At 33.1% G+C, this 20,733-nt stretch overlaps 1 protein-coding gene across 4 annotated transcripts in view; it reads left to right on the top strand.

Annotated features, from left to right (window-relative positions):
* The window catches only part of Tasor2 (transcription activation suppressor family member 2), a 75,436-nt gene that overhangs the window by 30,479 nt on the left and 24,224 nt on the right, over nucleotides 1–20,733 (top strand). For 3 of the 4 annotated variants that reach the window (XM_046442403.1, XM_046442402.1, XM_046442401.1), the window contains 13 exons: nucleotides 73–168; nucleotides 1,065–1,137; nucleotides 4,622–4,713; nucleotides 7,535–7,672; nucleotides 7,814–7,938; nucleotides 8,020–8,039; nucleotides 8,137–8,233; nucleotides 10,358–10,458; nucleotides 11,097–11,200; nucleotides 12,214–12,286; nucleotides 12,393–12,455; nucleotides 15,707–16,423; nucleotides 19,425–19,667. In XM_046442403.1, coding sequence (XP_046298359.1) covers nucleotides 73–168; nucleotides 1,065–1,137; nucleotides 4,622–4,713; nucleotides 7,535–7,672; nucleotides 7,814–7,938; nucleotides 8,020–8,039; nucleotides 8,137–8,233; nucleotides 10,358–10,458; nucleotides 11,097–11,200; nucleotides 12,214–12,286; nucleotides 12,393–12,455; nucleotides 15,707–16,423; nucleotides 19,425–19,667 — 1,942 coding nt within the window. The remainder of the gene's footprint in view (nucleotides 1–72; nucleotides 169–1,064; nucleotides 1,138–4,621; nucleotides 4,714–7,534; nucleotides 7,673–7,813; nucleotides 7,939–8,019; nucleotides 8,040–8,136; nucleotides 8,234–10,357; nucleotides 10,459–11,096; nucleotides 11,201–12,213; nucleotides 12,287–12,392; nucleotides 12,456–15,706; nucleotides 16,424–19,424; nucleotides 19,668–20,733) is intronic. The other variant, XM_046442404.1, reaches the window with a different exon arrangement.

The raw sequence follows: 20,733 nt of genomic DNA, 5'->3' as shown, positions 1-20,733 counted from the left end.
ATGACATTTAAAGAATTTATTTGCAAGCAAAAATAGCATATTTATTGCATTTGGTTATTCTCTTTTTAACAGTACAAAACCTTTTATCAACAAAAACAAGCAAATAACTATACTCAGGAAGAACTTCAAGAAACTTACGGGTTTCTTCTATTTGAAACTGAAAATCAGGTAAGAGATTGTCAGATGACCAGTTAATTGGTATTTTTTTGTTATTTAGTTAAGTGGCAGTATAAATGATAAAGAAAGCTGACATGATATTTTTTAAACAACTTTTTATAGTTTCTCTTTAGTTTTATCTTAAATTTGTTTGTAAACTATGGTAAAAATTGAATTAATTCGGATTAAATGCCCTTTAGTGGAGTGAATAGGCATTTCTCTATTATGAATAGTTGTTTACCAGATACTTTCTTTAGAGGCTTTTCAAGTTAAAATTACATGATTTTGAGGATAAGATGAATACTTTTAGGGTACCAGTTAATTAGAGTTGTTTCGTGCCTGTCTTTGAAGATTGAATATCTGTGTTTTTTTTTTTTTTTTCTTTTTTCTGTACCTAAATTGTGGGATTGAACAAACTTCATAGGATATGTCTCCAAAGATGTGTATGGCTAGTAGTACTATCATCCAAAAGTAATACAAAAGTAATTCCTAGGTTGGGCTAATGTTTTATAAAGAATAGGGGCAGATTTAATCTCTTTTAACTTAGTCATCTAAATCCAAATAAGTTGTGCTATGGGTTTACACTAAATAAAGACATTTTGAATTTAGTGGATTTAAAGCTGTAATTGGGGGGGGGGGGACACCTTCAAGGGAGTACTTAATTGTGACCTTGTTTAATTTGGTTTTGCTGGTGATATTTTTGTTAAATGTCACCAATATAAAGTTTTAAGGAAAACTTTGGACCATTAATCAAAATACAGTTGCTGGACGTGAGCTTACTTTGTGCCATGAATGCATGCAGTGAACAGATTCTGCACTTATTTTAAAGCTTATAGATTATATAACACTATTTCATTGCCTCTCCCAAGACTAATAATAAGCAAAAGTAGTATTTTTTTTGTTTAAAGGCCAAATTGGTATGTCAGCGTGGACTGTGTGTTGGTAGCAGTGCTATTACCACTCTTGGTGATCCAGCCAAAGGTAAGTCTGTAAGGAAAAAACAATCTCTTTTACAAAAGGAAGTGAGTTTTGTTTAAATTCCATACTGGGTTTTTGTTCTGTTGTTTTTGTTTTTGTTTTTATTTTGTGGTATTTGGGATTGAACCTAGGGCTAGGAAAGTATTCTACTACTGAGCTGCATCTCCACCCAAGATTAGTTAATTTTATAAAATGCTTTTATTATTATTTTTAAGTGATCACTATTTTATTTTGAAAGAGAATTTGATCTAAAGTACATGAATTTCCTGTGGGTTTACACTTTATCTGAACATTGAATTAATGAGAATTGGTAAGAAAGTATAAGAGTTACAGAATCATAGTAATAGTAAAACACTTATATTAAAAACCAGTTTCATTAATGTCAAACCAGTTATAATCTTTAGAAATAAGAACTTTAAGCATAAAAAAAAGGTTGTGTTTTTTTTTGTTTTGTTTTTTAGTACCAAAGATTAGCATGGGAGGATCCCTTCTAAACTATCATAATGGCAATAAGAATGGAGAATAGATAGAACTGACCAAACTTGGCAACTATGGAATGTTAGTAGTAAGAGAGAAGAATTCAAGTATAAAGTTTTAAACGTATACTATAGCGATATTACAGGTAGAAAGGAATCACAGAAGGAGAGAAGCAGATTGGTAGGGAAGCTGATGAGTTAAGAGAGATAAGTAATGGTTAAGAACATAATTAACACTGAATTTTTTTTTGGTCTTCAGTTTTCTTATTTGGAAAATAGATTAAATTACTTTATAGAGTTGTCGTGAGGATTAAATGAGACTGTATAAAGTACTTAGCCCAAGAGTTTATACCTAGTTTTCTCAGTAAATGAACAGTATTTTAGTGAGTTAAATTTGAGAGATAATGAGATTTCATAAGTGTTTCTAAAACATAGTTTGCAAGTGGTAAAAAATATTTGGGAAGGGATCAGAATCAGATTTGGCGGTAGGGTATTAGTTGAAGCCAAGATTTTACTTAGGATAGTATAGAAAGAATAGATGGCCCACAACAGAACTTTTGGATCATTAATGGGACCAGGGTGTGGGGAGATAAGAAAACCCATAGAATGAGGAAGGATTAAGAGCAGCCAATTGGGTGGAGAATTGGCAAGTAGAACTTCACACAAGAAGTATCTCAAGGGAGAGGGGGGTGTTTTGCAGGGTTAAGTGCTATAAGATGTCAAGATACCAGGACTAAGAAGGATTATTGGGCTTTATGGTTGGTTTTTTGCTGACCATCCCCTTTTAATACTTGAATTGAGATATAATTCACATACTGTAAAACTCACCCATTTAGAAAGTGTACCATTCAGTGTGGTTGTGCTTTTTTAGTCTATTCACCATCATTAATTTTAGACCCATTTTTGTCACCCAAAAAAGAAATCCCATGTCAATGAACAGTGACTTCCCTTTCTCCACTATCACCAGCTGTAGGCAACCACTAGTCTACTTTCTGCCTCTATAGATTTGCCTCTATGACATGCATATAAATAGAATCGCATATTATGTGATCTTTTATGAGTAACTTCATTTACTTAGTATACTGGTTTAGAGGTTTATCTGTATTATAGCCTGTCTCTCTTCACGTTTTATTTTGGGTGGGGTGCTGAGGATTGAACTCAGGGGCACTCAACCACTGAGCCATATCCCCTGCCCTATTTTGTATTTTATTTAGACACAGGATTTCTAATTCGCACCTCGCCATTGCTGACACTGGGTTTTGAACTTGCTGTCCTCTTGTCAGCCTCTTGAGCCACTGGGATTGTAGGCACGTGCCGCCAAGTCCGGCTGTACTTCATTTTTTTTTTATGGTCTAATTTATTATATGTTTATATACCACAGTTTTCTTTATTCATCAGTGGATGGGCATTGGTGTTGTGTTCACTTTTTAGCTATTATGCTGTGACTACTCTGTGCTATTAATTATTAATGTATTTTATTAATTATTGTATAAGTTTGTGTGTAGACATTATGTTTTCATTTCTTTTGCATATATAACTAGCAGTATAATCACTAGTTCACATAATGACTGTAAAACAAAATGATTAACATTCAACTTATATCTTCTAAAGGATATTGTAAGGGTGATAAATTTAGAACCCCAGGAACATTACTTAAAACCTTTTTTCTTTTCCCCTATTTTTTAACCTCATTTTTTTCATTACAAAAGTTCTAACATATAGAAAAGTTAGAGAACCCAAGGCTAACAGACAACATTTTGCATTATATGATTTGCTTCATTTACATTCTTTTCTGAAGAATTTGAAAGTAAATTACAATAAGCACCTAAGCTTCCATCTCAAAAAATATGAAATTTTTCTTGCATTACTACAGTCACATGATTTTATTGCCGCTGCTTGAGAGGCTGGCTTCAGTAGACAGGTAAAAGTAAAAGATGGATTATTCTGACAGGAACCCATCCTTCTGAACACATGTGGGGCTTGATAATAGAATAACACTACTGCCTTCATAAATTTCATAGTTTCTGGCTCATATAGAACTGGATAATTATATGTTTAATAGTAATATGTTCTACTAATACAATGTTTCATAGTCTTAGGAAGTATATTAATCTTTAATTTTCTTGAGAATCTGTGGTCTTTGTGTCTGTGCCCAGGCCTACCCTTCTCCCTTGAGGGACTTATTCATAACTGGAAGCCAAGATTCTGATTATAGATTGGTTTTTGTCACTATATCTTAAGCTTTCTCACCCATTGTGTTTTGTATTTCAAAAAAGATGCCTCAGTTGAGTAATATCTCTGAAGTCTGTCCTTTCTCCTTATTTTCACTGCTACTGTTGGGATCCTTCTCTTTCAGCTGTTACTGGAGCTTTCTAATTGTTGTTCTATTCTTTCCTCTTTACTGGCAGTCTGCTTCTTAAAACCTTTAGTGGTTCTCTGTTGCTGGACCCAGAGTACCTACTGCATTTGGGGCTATATTTTTTTGGCAAACAATAAATATAACCTTTGCTTTGATAGAATTTGCAGGCTAGCAAAACAAGCTTCTTTGAAGGCTGGAACCTTACTTTATTTACTTTTTTGTCACTGCTCTCTAGCACAGAACCTACCACATAGACTCTCAGTATTATTACATAAGGGTGCTTATTGATATTTTTTCATAAAGAATAACTTTGAGAGTCAGATTACCATAATACCATAGGCCTTTTGTTTGAGTGATTGCACAGAAATCCCAAAAGAAGACATTTAGGATTTTTCCAAAAAATGTGATACTTTTATCCCTTTTTAGTTATTATACCAAACTAGAAAATTGGTTGTCAAACACACATTCTTAACTTTAAGGTTTTGAAATATAGTGATTCTTAAAAAAAGGTGTAAGCAATATCAACATAGCATTTTAAAAATGGACTTTTATCCGTTCTTTTTGTAGTATTATTTAAAAACAGTCCTAGGTGTGAATTGTATCTGTATAAATAGTCTGTTAAAGTATAAATTAATCTGTTTTACTTTTATAGGTGTATACATTTCCAAATACTCAGACTGTCTTCATCCAAGACCATGGTATCATGGGAGATCTGGTTATGTTGTAATTTTTAATCTAATTAAGGTAAAGACCCAGATGTGCTTTTATATAATTTTCTTTTAAAAACTGAAGGTTATCTACTTAAGATATACTTTGTCTTACCTAGGGCCTTGTGCATGCAAGTCAAGCATTCTACCAACTGAGCTATAAACTCAGCCCCTTATGATAATATTCTTTGTAGAGCATTAACTAAAGGTAGTAATTGTCTAAGACAAGTTATTCAAACTCAGTAAAACTAATTTTTCTTTTCTTTGAAAACAAATTTTTGTTCATTTAATATATCATCTGAACATATTTAAGAAAAGAAACTTCAAAATAATAATTTTTAAAAAATTGTTTAGTGAAAAGTCTTTCATCCCTATTAAGCAGAACTCCTTTTTAAATATGGAATAAAACAAATAGCTGCTTATAAAATAATATGATTACAGTTATGGAAAATGAATTTAAACAACATTTGTTGTCTGATTTGAATTGTCAAAATAAGAAGTCTTCGTTTTCTTTATTTTTAAGACATTCAAAGGCTGTTCACAGCTTCATATGGCACCTTTGTACTAATGTCACAAATCTTAAAGTCCTAAGTAGTTCAGTTTAAGTGAGACACTCAATTAGTATTTTCATCCAAATGGCAGGAAATTTGATTTTCGATAAGGTTGGAGTTTTTTAAATTTTATTTTTACTGGGCTGGGGATGTGGCTCAAGCGGTAGCGCGCTCACCTGGCATGCGTGCGGCCTGGGTTCAATCCTCAGCACCACATACAAACAAAGATGTTGTGTCTGCTGAAAACTAAAAAATAAATATTAAAAAATTCTCTCTCTCTCCCTTTCTCTCTCTCTTTCTCACACTCTCTCTTTAAAAAAAAAATTAGTTTTACTGACTTTTTTAAAAATATTTTTTTTAGTTGTAAATGGACACAATATCTTTACTTTTGTTTATTTGTTTTTATGTGTTGCTGAGGATAGAACCCAGGACCTCAAGCATGTGATGCAAGCACTCTACCACTGAGCTACAACCCCAGCCCAGTTTTACTGACTTTTTAAAGAGTGTAAACTCTTCATATTTTGAAGTTTGTTCCCCCAAGAACTACAGGGAAAATAACACTGACATGATGTACTGTCCTTGCTTGTCTTAAACTTCATTCTGCTCTGTGACAAGTGTTGTAGTTCTGGCAGAAAGTAGGTCTGTTAACGCAGATAATAAGCATTTTGGTTTTGATCATGTAGGTTGGTTTGTTGCCAGTGTCTGCTCCCCTGTCTGGCTAGAGATTGCTGTTTAATATTTGCCTAGGTGCTCTCAGTCCTTATTTTATTTCAGAAAAGCAAAAAATGCTCAGTGCCATAGATGTTTCATGGGAAAAGGTAGAGGTTGCGGTTACTGAGTAGTAGTATTTACCTTTTTTGGCCTCTTAGTGTATTGTCTTTGGTGGGTCCTATAAGTGAAGAGGCAGGACTTCAAGAATCAATAAACAAAATCTTCTGTAAAAAATGTAGTTCCAACCAGATGTGGAGGAACAGTTAAGGAAGCTGAGGCAGGCAGGTTGAGAGTTCAGAGCAAGCCTCAGCAATTTAAGTGAGAACCTAAACAACTCAGAGAGACCCTGCCTCTAAAAGTAAAAATTGTCTATAATCTCATATCTCACATTGGTATATATGGTATATATTTCCCCCCATACATATTGATTTCTTAACTCATAAAAAGTTTATGGTTTGTATATTTGCATGCTAATTCTTTTAAAACTTAACATATTATGAACATTTTTTTCTTATGTCATTATATTATTCAATATTTTATTAGTGTTCATTCAGGTTTTAAATACTTGTAATTCATCATATGATAACTTTGACTTTGATCCTTGTTGAAGAAAAGTCTATAATGGGAAATACTGTTGGCTGTTTGGTGATCAAGGCTAACTGCCTTACACTTTGCCTAAGCACTTTATACATATTTGCTTGTTGCTGACTTTTGGGCCCTGGCATAATTTACAATTATTAATACTTTGGTTTGGAAATTCATCTTTTGAAATTTCAAATTTTGTTATATTTTCTGTTGTTACTACTAAATAGCCATTCACAGAGTATATCATGAAAGATGGTGGGTAGGGTTGGGGATGTAGCTCAATGGTAGAACACTTTCCTGGTACATGTTAGGTACTGGGTTTGATCCTCAGCACTACATGTAGATAAAGATACTGTGCCCATCTTAGACTAAAAAAATACCTTAAAAAAATATGGTGGACTGTGTAGTTTTTCCTCTTAAATGGTTCTTTTTTTTTTTTTTAATTTTGAGAATGGGTCTCACTAAGTTTGATGATGCTTGCCTCAAACTTATAATCCTCCTGTCCTCAGCCTCCTGAGTCAATGGAATTACAGGTGTGCATTACTGCCTGGCAAAGAAGATTTTTTTTGGTTCTCTTAAGTTTGGAGTTATTCATGTATTTCTTTGATATTGGGATAAAAGCTGTGAGTATTTGCCTCTGAAAGATAACCAAACACATAAGATTTTTAAATATAGTTTTAAAGGGTTTGTAATAATTAAAACTATTATTGGCCTTAATATCATTGTTTTGTTTTGTTTTTGTAGTTGTAGATGGACAGAATACCTTTATTTTATTTGTTTTTATTTTTATGTGGTGCCAAGGATCAAACCCAGTGCCTCACACATGCAAGGCAAGCGTTCTGCCACTGAGCTACAGCCCCAGCCCAAGATCATTTTTTTTAAAGAAGATAATTCTTAACTATAGTTACTGGTGGTGTAAACACAACCACTTCCTTGTTAGGCTTATGAATTCTAGAGTAAATATTTTTGCTATTTGAAGACATCTGATTAGTCTTAATATTTTCATTCCAGGGAAAAGTCAAGTTTGTGTCTGAGAATTATACAACTAACTACACTAGGCCATCTTTTGGCTATGATTGCCACGTGGCGGCAGATACAAACAAAGTTTCTCACAAGACAAGTCATTTTCGTGCCTTTGAGCTGAGTCAGGTAGAGTCACCTGTGAATAAATAATACGTAAAGTATATTTCTGAATCTAATGTGCTAAATTTCAGAGCTGGGTGAAAAAGAGGTAAATTTGATATTTATGTAATTCCGTAGCACTGATAATATATGTTTTTATTTTTTCAGTATTACCTCTATGAACTTTCAGGCGACACTGTTATTAAGAGACCGAGACAGATCTGTCCTTATGTAATTGTAGCTTTTCAGTACAGGGAGCCTAAAAAGATGGCAGCACCAGCTCATAACAGCATGTAAGTAATTATGTGCGTACTTTGTTTTACTGGGATTTACTACTTTTGCCTCTAATAAGAATGCTTTTTTTTCTTTTTTAGAGTTGAACTCAGTAAAAATGGTAAGAAATTATTTTATTAGTCTTTCAGTTTTTTGTTTTTAGTAAATGTTTTATTCATAAATAATCCAGTTTCCTTTTTTATTCTCATTTCTTAAAGTTCTCTCTCCATGGAAAGGGAGATTAATTATTCAAGGTTGTGTGCTGTGTGATATAACTCTTTGGTCTACTTACGGTACAATAATTCCAACACAGCTGTAAGTATTGTATTTTGTTTCCTTCCTAAATGCTTATATGAAGTTTTATAGGGTTTTTTTTTTTTTTTTCTCCCTACTGCTGGCTTTCAAACCCAGAACCCTGCCCATGCTAAGCAAGCACACTCCACCCCTGAGCAACACTCCTAACCCTAATTTTTTAATTTTAAATTTTTAAAAAAATTCTCATCTGAGGTCTTGCTGGTTGGCATTGGTGTGAATTGCAACAATTATACTTGCTTTTAGATTAGGGTATATTTGAGTAGGTATATAGAGCACAAGGATATGACACAGGAGACCTAAATTCTAATCTAGTGATGGGAAAATGATCTCTCAGAATAAATTACTTTATGTTAGAGATTTGACTTTTCCCCAAAGTGAATCAGATTTGCCTTAATAAATACAAGATTATAGCCACTCAATCCTGTCACTAAGTCTTTATTAAGATTTGCAGTATCTGCTAGGTGTGGTGGCACACACCTGTAATCCCTGGGGCTTGGGAGTCTGTGGCAGGAGGATCACAAGTTTAAAGCCAGGCTCAGCAATTTAGCAAGGCTCTAAGCAACTTAGCAAAATAGAAAAAGAAAAGGAAAAGACTAGGATGTTACGCACTCCCGGATTCAATCGCTGGTACCAAAAAAAAAAAAAAAAAAAACCATAAGCAGTATCTGAGTTTCTAGTTTTTACATGATTCTCTGAGGGGTAAAAGTGTTAGATAAAGTAGCTGTTACATTTATTTTCATTATAATGAATTATCATAATTAATACTTTCTCTAGGCAAACTGTAAAGTATATCTTATGAAATATTTTCTTTTACCAATTCTTTGTACTCAAAATTATTGAAATATAGACATAGTTGAATTGAAATGAATGGTGAAAACTGGTATGGTATTGATTCATTTTCTTTCTGTTGGCCTTATGAAGAGGCAGAGAGGTATTATAAATCATAAAATAAAATAAGAATTTTTTGAATAAATGAGAAAGAAGGAAAAATTATTCCTCAAAATAGAGCACAACTACCAAATGTACAAAAAAATGTTGAAGTATATAATCAAGTGGATGCTAAAAACAGTAGATGAACGATTGATATTTGCATATCCCTTTAACTTGCTTATTAATCACAAAAGCGCAGGAAACTGACAAATCCCATCTTAACTAAGGGTCAAGTTAATGTAACTATTAATGGAATAGATGTCAGTGCTTTCTGGTATAATGCACAGAGAATGACATTGTATCCCTTCTGTCTGTGGTATTGCTGCTAATATAATCAGGAGGAAGCATTTGACCTACCTAGATACACAGGCATTCTACAAAATGATCTGTGTTCTTTAAAATATCTGGTTTTTGAAAAGAAAGACTAAGATAAAACGAGACCAAAGAGATATGATAACAAAATGCATTGACATCCTGTATAGGAAATTGCTTACTTTTGCTGCAAAAGATCTTACTGAGACTTTGACAAAAGTTGAGGAGAAGGGGTGGGTTAAGTAATAATACTGTAACATTGTGAATTTCTTGATTTTACTGATTGGTTTGTCATTGTGTCAGAAAATTTCCTTTTTGAAGAAGTATTTGGGTAAAAAGACATCACATTTGCATTTTATTTTCAAAAGAATCAGAATTAATATTATATAGAAAGGAAGAATGATAAAGTAAATATGGTATGCTGGTGACATTTAGGAAATCTGAAGTGTATGGAAGAATTCTTTGTACCATTTTTGCACAGTTTAAGTTAGTCTAAACCTTTCAAAAGTTAGTTTTGAAAAAGGAAAAAGTAGTTGGGAAGTGATTCAAAAAATCTGCATATGTAAGAGTTTTCAACTCTTAAATAGCATGATTTTTTAAATTCTCAATTTGCAGTATATATAATTTGTTGAAACATCAGGATATTTTGGTTATATAAAAATTGCATGTATTCAGAAAATGTGAACCAATTTGCACATTTGGGTCATTTGTTGAAAATCTGTACTTTTTATACATATGCATATTATTTAACATAGATTTTATCACTATAAGAACTTTTGTGGTCATTATATTTTTGTTTGCATTTATGTTAGAAAACCAAAAATTATGGAACTATATATAATTTCAATATTTATTGCATTGCTTGATATCCTTGTTTTTTAGACCACAGGAACTTGATTTTAAGTATGTAATGAAAGTGTCTTCTTTGAAAAAACGACTACCAGAAGCTGCCTTTAAAAAACAGAACTACTTGGAGCACAAAGGTCTGTTGAATGTAATGGCACACTGCATGTCCTGGGCTTTTGTTCCTGTTATTTCCAGTTTTCTCTTGTAGTTCATGTGTGCACATACACACAAACCTTTCTTCTATTAATCTTAAGAGATTCTTTAAGAGTTTTTTGAGAAAGTTCTAGATTTGCCATATTCGTCAGTTCCTTGGAATTCATCCAGAAAATGTTAAAGGTAGTTTATCTAAGATAATAAGACTAGCTTTTAGAATATTGAGAGAATTAAGCAGATATTAAAAATAACTAGAAACTCATAGACATTTCCTATCAAAGATAGCAGAGTTTTTGTTGCTGATTTTATTTATATCCTTTAAAATGAAAAATAAAAATGTGAGAAGAAAAAATTTTGGTCACTTAGATTAATCTTTGGAATATTGATGTTTATTTTATTTATATAGTATTTATCTTATTAATCCTATAGCAGTGCCAATGTAAATGAGCATTGTTTTAAAATAATTATTTCAATAACTTTTCGTTTTATAACTAAGAACACCACTAAGTGATAAAAATTTATCAAGATAGTCCTAGTTTCTTTCATTTTTGTGACTTACAAAATGAATGAATGAACTATTAAAAAAACATAAGGAATGTTGTCTTTCTGATTTCCTTTACAGTCTTTTGTCAAGATTTGTGCTTTGAATTGTATGAAGTGGAACTGTCAAACAAACAAGGGGAAAGGATAGATAAACTAACAGAGTACATTAAAAATAAACAGTTGGTAAGAGTCAGTCATTTAAAATGTACTTATTTCACCTTAATTGAGAAATTGATATCTACATATTAGTTGGCTATGCCTATATTGAAGTTTTTTAATTTGCAAAAAGAATTTTCAGTGTGTGGTATTTATTTATTTATTTGGCTAATGGGAATTGAACCCAGGTTTGCTTTACCATTGAGCTCCATTCCTATTCTTTTTAAATTTTTTCTTTTATTTTGAGACAGGGTCTCACTAAGTTGCTGAGGGCCTCATTAAGTTACCCAGACTGGCCTCCAACTTATGATCTTCCTGCCTCAACCTCCAGAGTCACTGGGATTACAGGCATACACCATGCCCAGTCTATGGACATATAATATTCATTGACTAATACGTTTTTATCCCCCTTGTACCTCAATTTATGTTGATGTCTCAGTAGTTGTTGTTTTCTTGTTTTTTGTTTGTTTGTTTGTTTGTTTTTAATATTTTATGAACATTGGATTTTATCTTTGTTAGGGGTACATTTTTGAAAATGGAAAAGAACTATTAACTTTATGATTTGTGATAATTAATAACTTTTCGATAATTTCGCCTACTACACGAGTGTTGTTTATCTTTAGGATGTTATTAAAAGGATTCTTTCATTGTATAGTTTTTTAAATTTCATGATTCTACAATAATTGTCATGTGAATCAGTGGGCTACTTGGTAACTTTGCCTTCAGTGGTTTGAAATGGCAACTATCCCAGTGGGGGAAGAGTGAAAAAAGCTTTTTCTGATTGACCTGTTATATAGTTAAGCGCTATTATAAACTAACCCTTGCTGTTATAGTTATTATTTTTAGAACATGGTCATGATTTTTTTGGCTAAGAAACTGGCAGTTTCTAAAATTGGGCTCTAAATTCTGTGATTCCTGGAAACATTAACATTTCAAAAATTTTTAAATTCTTTTGAGCTCAGAATACACTGTGTGGTAGAAGAGAAGAGTTATTAAAGATTTTTTTTTTTTTTTTTTTTAATGTGTGTGTGTGTTTTCAGGCAATCATCAAATGCTTAGAAGACCGGAGATTTTTTATTTTACTTACATCATCAGCCTTAATACCAGAACCAAGTAAGGACACATGTTTTTTTGGAAGAAATATTTTTCAGCGTACTTAACTTTTGTTATATAAGATTGGCAACCTAACTTTTCTTCTTCTGATTCTCATTCTGTATAGATTTGGGAGGTGAGCAGATAGGTCTACATGGGTTATATTTGTTCCATTCACACCTGTCAACAGGTAAGGACACAGTGGTATTCAGTTCACTTGGTCTGTTGTGTGTTTCCCAGTCCTCATCTAACTTGACCTCTCAGTAGCATATGAACTGTTAAATGCTGTTTCTTCTTAAATAATTCTCATCCCTTAATTTTCCTAGTTGATCCCAGACCTCCTTTGCAGGCTTATCGTTTCCTCTGAGCTTCAGAGACATATCTCACAATATCCACTGATATTTCCACCTTGATATCTCCAAGGTACTTCAAATTCAGAATGTCTAAAATTGAATTTGTTTGTTATTGAACAACAGTAGCTAGGAGATTGTTTTGCCATAGCCTATCCAATAGGAGGACTCAGGGTCTTCATGGATACTCTTCTCACTGTTTGGACTATTGTACTCCATATTTGGCTTATGCATTCTCAGAGTGACATTGAATGCCCAAAGGACCAAAATTTGATTCCTGTGGTGAAAAAATATTACTTATATATTATGAAAAGAGATACGCAGTGTATCTTTGGTATTATTCTTTATGGCAATTAGGGGAAAAGGCTAAGGTGGCTCCTGGGGAGGATAATGAGCAAAAACCTTAAGGAACACTGATCTAGCTTATTCATATATGTCAAGTTATAGTTTCGGTATCAGTTTTTTTATAACCTCACTATGCTTATCATTAATATAATTTAAATATTTACTTGTGTATTTCAATACCTTACCCTTCTTGTAACTCTTTTTTTCTTCATTGTGCTAAGAATGTAACTTAGGGCCTCATGAATGCTAAACACATTATCTACCACTGAGCTATATCCCCAGCCTGTTGCCTGCCTTTTTTATATTCTACTATCTTTAAGGTCTACTGATGCCAGAAACCTCAAAAATAATAAATATCTCCTGAACAAATAAATAAAAGTGAATCTTTTTTTTTTTTGTCAACATGAAGAAATTCTCACTTGTTTCATAAATGTGTGGGGTTTTATTTGGTTTGTGGAACTAGGGAGCTACCCAGAGTCTTATACATGGTAGCTAAGTACTGTACCACTGAGCTTCATCACCTGCCCTACACTGTATGTTTCTTAAACATCTTTTTAAAAATATTTTTATTAGTTGTCGATGGACCTTTATTTACTTATTTATATGTGGTGCTGAGAATCGAACCCCATGCCTCATACATGCTAGGCAAGCGCTCTACTACTGAGCCACAACCCCAGCCCAACACTGTGTGTTTTTTAAACAAAAAATTATGTCTTGAACTTATAAAGCTACAACCATTACAGAAAAGTTTTTAAAGGTTTTGTTACTGTTGCTTGTTTTATTTTTAAAATATGTTTGGTGGTGTTTGAGACAGGATCTTGCTATGCTGCCCAAACTGATCTTGAATTCATTGGTTCAGGTCATTTTTCTACCTCAGCTTTCCAAGTATCTGGGACTTATATGTGTGTGTCACCATGCCTGGCTTAAGTTGATTTTTTTTAAATCAATTTATTTTTAGTTGTAGTTGGACACAGTACCTTTATTTTATTTATTTATATGTGGTGCTGAGGATTGAACCCAGGGCCTCGCATGTGATAGGCGAGCGCCCTACCATTGGGCTACAACCCCTTAGTTGATTTATTTTTAAATTATAAACTTGGATAAGATCCATTACTACTTATACCCAGGAACAGCACAAGAATTTTGTTTGAATACTTATTGGGGTTTTGTGTTTCATGTGCTACTCAGGCTCATGAAGACTTTAAAAAAAAAATACTAAACCGTCATTCAGAAGTAAAACTTAAGCTATTTGTTTTAAATTGAATAATATTAGTCAGGCATGGTGGCTCATACCTACAATCCCAGTGACTTTGAGGGGCTGAAACAGTAGGATCACAAGTTCAAGGCTGGCCTCAGCAATTTAGTGAGGCCCTAAGCAACTTAAAAAGAGATCCTGTCTCAAAATAAAAAAGAATTAGGGATGTAGCGCAGTGGTAAAGCACCCCCAGGTTAAATCTTCCGGGGTGGGGGAAGAGTAATATATTGCCTAGCTAACTTCTCTTTTATAGATTTTTAAAAAATATTTTCTTAGTTATAGATGGACACGACATCTTTATTTATTTATTTTTATGTGGTACTGAGGATAGAACCCAGTGCCTCATACAGGCAAGGCAAGTGCTCTACAGGCCTCACCCTCTTTCATGGATTTTTTGATACTCTATGACAAATCATATTAGGTTCTGCCTTTCCAAATTCCATCTTGAAATAATGAAGTTGCCTTTAAAATGATACTTTATTGCAAACTGTGTACTTATAAATGCATAAGGGCTTTTTATTTTTTCTTAATTCATTACTCATTTAAAATGATGAAAGGAATTTTTGTTTTAATATATAGCCACATTTTCCTGTTTATTCTTATTTACCCTTTTTTTCCTTTTCCTAATACTTATTATGTTACTATATTTAACTAGGACTAACTTGGGGTTAGTAATTCTTTGGGTACCTTTTCTTTAAAAAGATGGTATAATTCCTGTTTGCAGCTTCTGGCTACTGGTAGTCTTTGTATATATAGATTTATATTACTAGTGACTGAAATTTTCTAATATTATAATAAGCAGTTCATAGAGGATCTGGCCTTTCCTTTTTCTCACTACTTCTTTTTAAGTTATCCATTTGCTAAAAAATTAACAGAGTGGAACAAGAAAAAGAGGTGAAACACAGGTAATTGGTTTAGTTAATTTTTAAAATTTTTGTTTCATTTGATCAGAAAGGTGATGAAATTAGCAACTGTTTTTTCATTGAGATTTGGGGATTATTTAAATCCTTTACTTCTTTCAGTGCATCTGATTTGCATTATATAACTTCTATAAAGATTTTGATGTGAGTTATATAAGGTACATATAAAATAAGGTACATATATTTTAAAGAAAGAAAATGAGAATTAAAAAGCAGGAAAGCAAATCTGCCCACTGTAATGGCCAGAGCTACTGCTATGAAGGACCATCTGAGCTCCTTCTGAACTGCTTGTCAAGTGAAATGGAGCTGGAGGCACGGCTTAGCTTATTCATTCTAACCTAGCAATTATATGTCAAGTGATTCTTTTTCAGTTCAGTGTGTGCATTTAATATCAAATATATGGACATACTTATTCATGAAGTATATCTGTAAGTCTTTTAAAATTGCTATTTAGGCTGTCATTTGAAACATAGCATATTTAACCATTTCATCTAAATATTTTTTTTCCTTGCATGTTTTATTTAAAGAGAAAAAACAATTTCAGGTTTTTAATATATGACATACATTTTAGGGGTAAAAGATTTGAAAGTTGAAGATGACATCTCACTGAAAGTGATACCTGTTTTACCTGCACTTAATTATGCCCTGCTGGAAGCAAAGAAATCACTTCCTGAAGAAGGAACCTGTCCAAGCACATTAGTAAAACACAATTTTCAAGAACTGTACAAGGCAGATAAAAGCCCTTCATTGACGGTTGCTCGGGATGGAATGAAAAAGACTGCATTCTTTGGGAAATCGTCCAATGGTTTTGACTTGGTTCCTCCACCTGATAAGTGCCCATTAGAGTTTTTAACTCAGTTGAGGTCTTATTTTTCAGATCCTAGTGGTTACACTTTGGAAGTTTCTGCTGCTTTGGATTTGTTAGCAGAGCGTCCTCAGTCTCCTTGTATTTCAGATGGAATTTGTGATGCTGGATTTTCTTTAGTTATGACTCCAGATCCTGAATTTCTTGACTCAGAGGTGGAAGTAAGGAAAGAAACTGAAACAGAAAAGAATTCTGAGGAAATATCGACAGCAAAAAAGGGAGTGGTGGTTCCACTGAATCCAGCATCAAATTTGAGAGTGCAGCCAAAGAGAAAAGCCAGCATGCCACTCCTGGTGCAGAATAAAAGGGTTAATTTGTGTCGCCCTCTTCCCAAAAGAACTGCAACCGGAACAGACAGTGGATCGCACTCTCCAACAACCCTTAAGTTAGTTAAAGGACAGTTTCCTCAGAAAAGAAAAAGAGGTAAGCATGACTTATGTGGATTATTACTAGTTAGTTGTATTCGAACACTGTTTCTGTCAGGATTTGGTGGTTTGCAGCTTGGCAGTGGGTTAGAAGTTTGTTAGAAACACCAACATATCTCCCCAGGTATTTTGCAGGCATGCTAAGCTTGAAAAGCAGTGACCTAGATTACCCCTGCAAACCCAAGAAATGGGAGAAACTGAGGTACCTCAAAAGTTTTGGTTTCACTTGTGTTTCAGTGGATTACTGAATGCAGTTTGAGAAAAGTGGCATTGAGTAATACATACAAACAAAATATCATCCCTGAGATGGTACCTCAAAAGCTTATGTTTCAGTTGTGTTTCACTTGGGCCAGCTTTCTCATCCTTTGTGTGTATCAGAATATTGTAAATGATCACCTGGGTCTTAGGACTGACCACCTAAAACAAATAAACAGTGATTTAGAAACACTTACATTGAAAAAGTTCCATAAGCAGTTTGGATGCCCCGAAAAACTGAGTGACAGAGTCTAGAACCATTTACTCTATTGACAAATATACTTTGGCTAGCTCAGGACAGCAAACCATATGACTTTGGCATAGAATAATCTCAAATTATGTACAGTATGCATTCTCTAAAAGTATAGGATACTATACTTAGCAAAAGGGTCAACACACTTTACCCAAGAAGCAAGAGTCATACCTGTATCAATCATCTGGCTCTTCTCACTCAACTTTGACAGTGTTGAGCAATCATGACAGAGACTAATTGGCCTTCAAAGCTGAAAATAATGTGCTTTCTGGCCTTTCACAGAAACTAAGTTTTCCAGCCCTATCTATACTATTTTGAATTAGAAAATGCTGATGCCTAAAGAAATGCTGATGCCTGCAGGATTTAGGGATCTCCAAGATTCTGAATAAAGCCTTACCCTATGGTTTAATAAATAATAATTTCTGGCCTATTATGGTTTTCTGGTTTGAGAAATGGTGTGGGTAGTATATGTGTATTGAAGAGGGTGCTGGAAAGTATTGCAATATGAAGTATTGAATCCTTTTTTACAACGGTTTTCAAAATATATCCCAGGCCAACCATATTGTTTCTGTTCTATGTAAACTAATCTACTTCAAGATATTAAACAATCTGTAATTCAATATTCATTCTTACTGTTTCTCAAACAGTTTGTTTTATAGTCTACCCACAAATTCATACATGACTGAAACAATAATTTCAAAAATTTTGGTTTACTGTATATAATACATTTACTGTATATAATACAATCTGATGATTTCTATTTCATTGAGTTTATTTTACAACCTACCAGTGGATTACTGAGTGCAATCTGAGAAACATGGCATTGAGTAATCCATACAAACAAAATGCCATCCCTGAGAATCACCTTGTTTCGTTTTTCTTTTTCTTTCCTCAGGACCTGGGTTTGTGAGAGACCTTCCCTTCCTGACTGTGCCAATGTTAGAAACTTTCCCCCTATATCTTGGTTATCTAATTTTTCTTTCTTTCTTTCTTTTTTTTTTTTTTTAAATTAAATCTTAACCAATTTCCTGCTTTATATTTATTTTGCCTGTGTGCTGAAGCTTTTAGAAAATAACTGGAATGGAATGAGAGAAGTCTTACTCTTGGAAAAGACTGATGAGCTGCTTCATTTCCTATGATAGTTTAATAGGGAAAAATAATTAGACCCTGGGAAATGTAGAGATTATTCTGAAAGCTGTCTTTAAAGTACTGGTTCTCTAATTCCAGAAGAATAAAATGAATCTCTATTTTGTCCTTATAATTCACTAATGCCATCATAGTTTATTATGCTGTTTAATACTGTTTATTGTTTTCAGTGAGAAATGCTATTTTCTGTATATTATAACTTTAAAATTCTTGACAACGTTCATTTCTGATAATTTTATATATCTTTGTGGCTAAACTTTCTGGTGGAAACAACTAGATTTATGAAAAATCCATGGGGAAAATGGAGTATTTATTAACATGTTTTTAACTCTTAAAAAGTTTGAAACTTTTATTGTGTAATGTTTAGGTGGGCAGTATTTTCCCTCCCCACCTAATTTCCCATCTTAAGCTATTTTCTTAATTTCATGCAAAAAGCAAACAGCATCGTACAAGACAGATTTTTGTTTTTATTTGTTTTGTAAATAGATTTGTAGAAAATTAGGTGCAGATTTTTGTCAGTCTTCCCCTATATTTTCTTAAAAGTTTATTTTCAGATGGTATTAAAATTTAGATTTGGGCTGGGGTTGTGGCTCAGCGGTAGAGCACTCGCCTAGCACATGTGAGGCCTTGGGTTTGATCCTCAGCACCACATAAAAATAAATAAAATAACAACTACACAAAAAATAAGTTTAAAAAAATTAAAAATTTAGATGTTTAGAAGCAGTAAAGTAAAATATATAGTGTGGTTCTTTATAATCATACTACAGAGATTGTACATTCATAATTTTAACCATTTCACCTTATAAGAGCTGTGTTGTTTTCTGTTTAAATATAATTATCCATTTCCTGGGATTGTGAATTAACATATTCTTATCTGTCACATCAGTCAAAAAAGTTTGTACACATTTAAAAAAAAATTTGTTCCTTATTTTTGTAAAGTTATTGGGCTGTATTTTTCTTCTTTACCTAATAGGGTTATAAACAGACACTTCATTTATGTATGTATATGTATATATTTATGTATTTATTTCCAGGAATTTGAACCCAGGACTTGCTAAGTTTTACCACTGAGCCATATCCGCAGCCCTTTTTTCGTTTTTTATTTTGAGACAGGGTTTCTCTAACTTGCAATCATCCTGCCTCAGCTTCCCAAGTCACTTTTTTAATGTGAAAACTTTTAGCTCCTTTTTTTAAAAAAAAAAAAAAAATCTTAATGATACCCCAAAATATAGTTTATTCCCCATTAGTAAAGTTATGCCCCCAAATTAAAGAAATAAAGGGAAAAGCTATGCTGATAAATATCTGGGGCCCCATCCCTTAAAAAATGGTGTCTTTTCTATATAAGGTGCGGAAGTGCTGACTGCACAGTTTGTACAGAAAACCAAATTGGATAGGAAAAACCAAGAAGCTTCTATTTCTAAAGATGTTCCAGTGGCAACGAATGCTAAAAGGGCAAGGAAACAAGAAAAATCTCCAGTCAAAACTGTTGCAAGGGCTAAGCCACCTATGAAGAAATCTCCACAAAAACAGAGGGTAAATGTAGTAAAAGGCAATCAGAATCCCAGAATCAGAAAGCAGCCACAACCTGGTAAGAACCATTCTTCCTGCAAATGTAAACCCTACAATACAGATCTCATAGAGATTGCAACATAATATATTGAAATAATATTAGCAGTTGAAATTTATCAGTAATTTGTTTTATATTCTGACACTGACATAAATAACTTAGTTTCTTGTTGTAAATACACTAGAAAAGGGCAATATTTAAATCACAAAATAGACCCTACTTTTTAATTTGCATAAAGTCTTACATAAATTGTTTGTAAGCTGTTAAAGTATAAATGGCCTTATTCATGACTAAATGCATAAGCAAGTAGTATCTAGCAGTATTTGACTGAATCATCAGCAGTTATAAAAAGTAGAATATTATAAGTTTGTCTAAAGGAATTTTAAACAGATTGCTCAAACCTGTCAGTAATCCAGAATCCTGTATTTGGTTTAAAAGACATTAATTTAATTTTAAAAGTTATTTTAATTTGCTAACTTTAAATGGATAGTAAAGTTTAATTACGTGAAGAAAACCGGACTGCTCTGCTTAGTATTTGTTAGACATAACCTCTTAACTGTAGAAAGTGTTGTTTTTAACCTCAGACTTTACCTCTTTGCAACTGAACACACGCCTCCTCTACTCCTGGGTTTGCTTTCCTTCTTGACTTTGCTATGTATGGTATGCATCCCCTCTACCAAACTGCAGTGTTGACACTTCCATGACCCTTTACCTTTGGTATTGAGTCCTGTTGTAGTATATGTGTTGTTGTGTTTAACAAAGAGATTGAATTCTTCATATCTTGATATTCCAGTTAGTTTTTTAAATCTGATTCCCCTTATTCTGTTTTCTCCCTTATCACTAGATTTTTATGTGTCTCGCAGATAGTGGGAATTCAGAGAAAGTGTTGTTTTGTTGGGGGCGATGAAATTATAGGTCAACTTATTTGTTTTTAAGTTCCTTTATTGTTTTATGACTGAAATTTTTTAAAAAACTCATCACACCATTTGAAAATGATCCAGTTTTGACTTCCATACCAAATTTGAACCTTTGTGCTTGTTTCTGAAGGGAATTCATGGTGTGGTCCTACCATATGCATCCATATTTA

This window comes from Marmota monax, unplaced genomic scaffold (assembly GCF_021218885.2).
Source record: "Marmota monax isolate L192 unplaced genomic scaffold, Marmota_monax_Labrador192_F-V1.1 WCK01_AAM20220418_F8-fsc00072, whole genome shotgun sequence".
In the NCBI taxonomy this organism is placed as follows: domain Eukaryota; kingdom Metazoa; phylum Chordata; class Mammalia; order Rodentia; family Sciuridae; genus Marmota; species Marmota monax.
The sequence above is the reverse complement of the archived record's forward strand: the minus strand, read 5'-3'. Positions and strand labels throughout refer to the sequence as shown.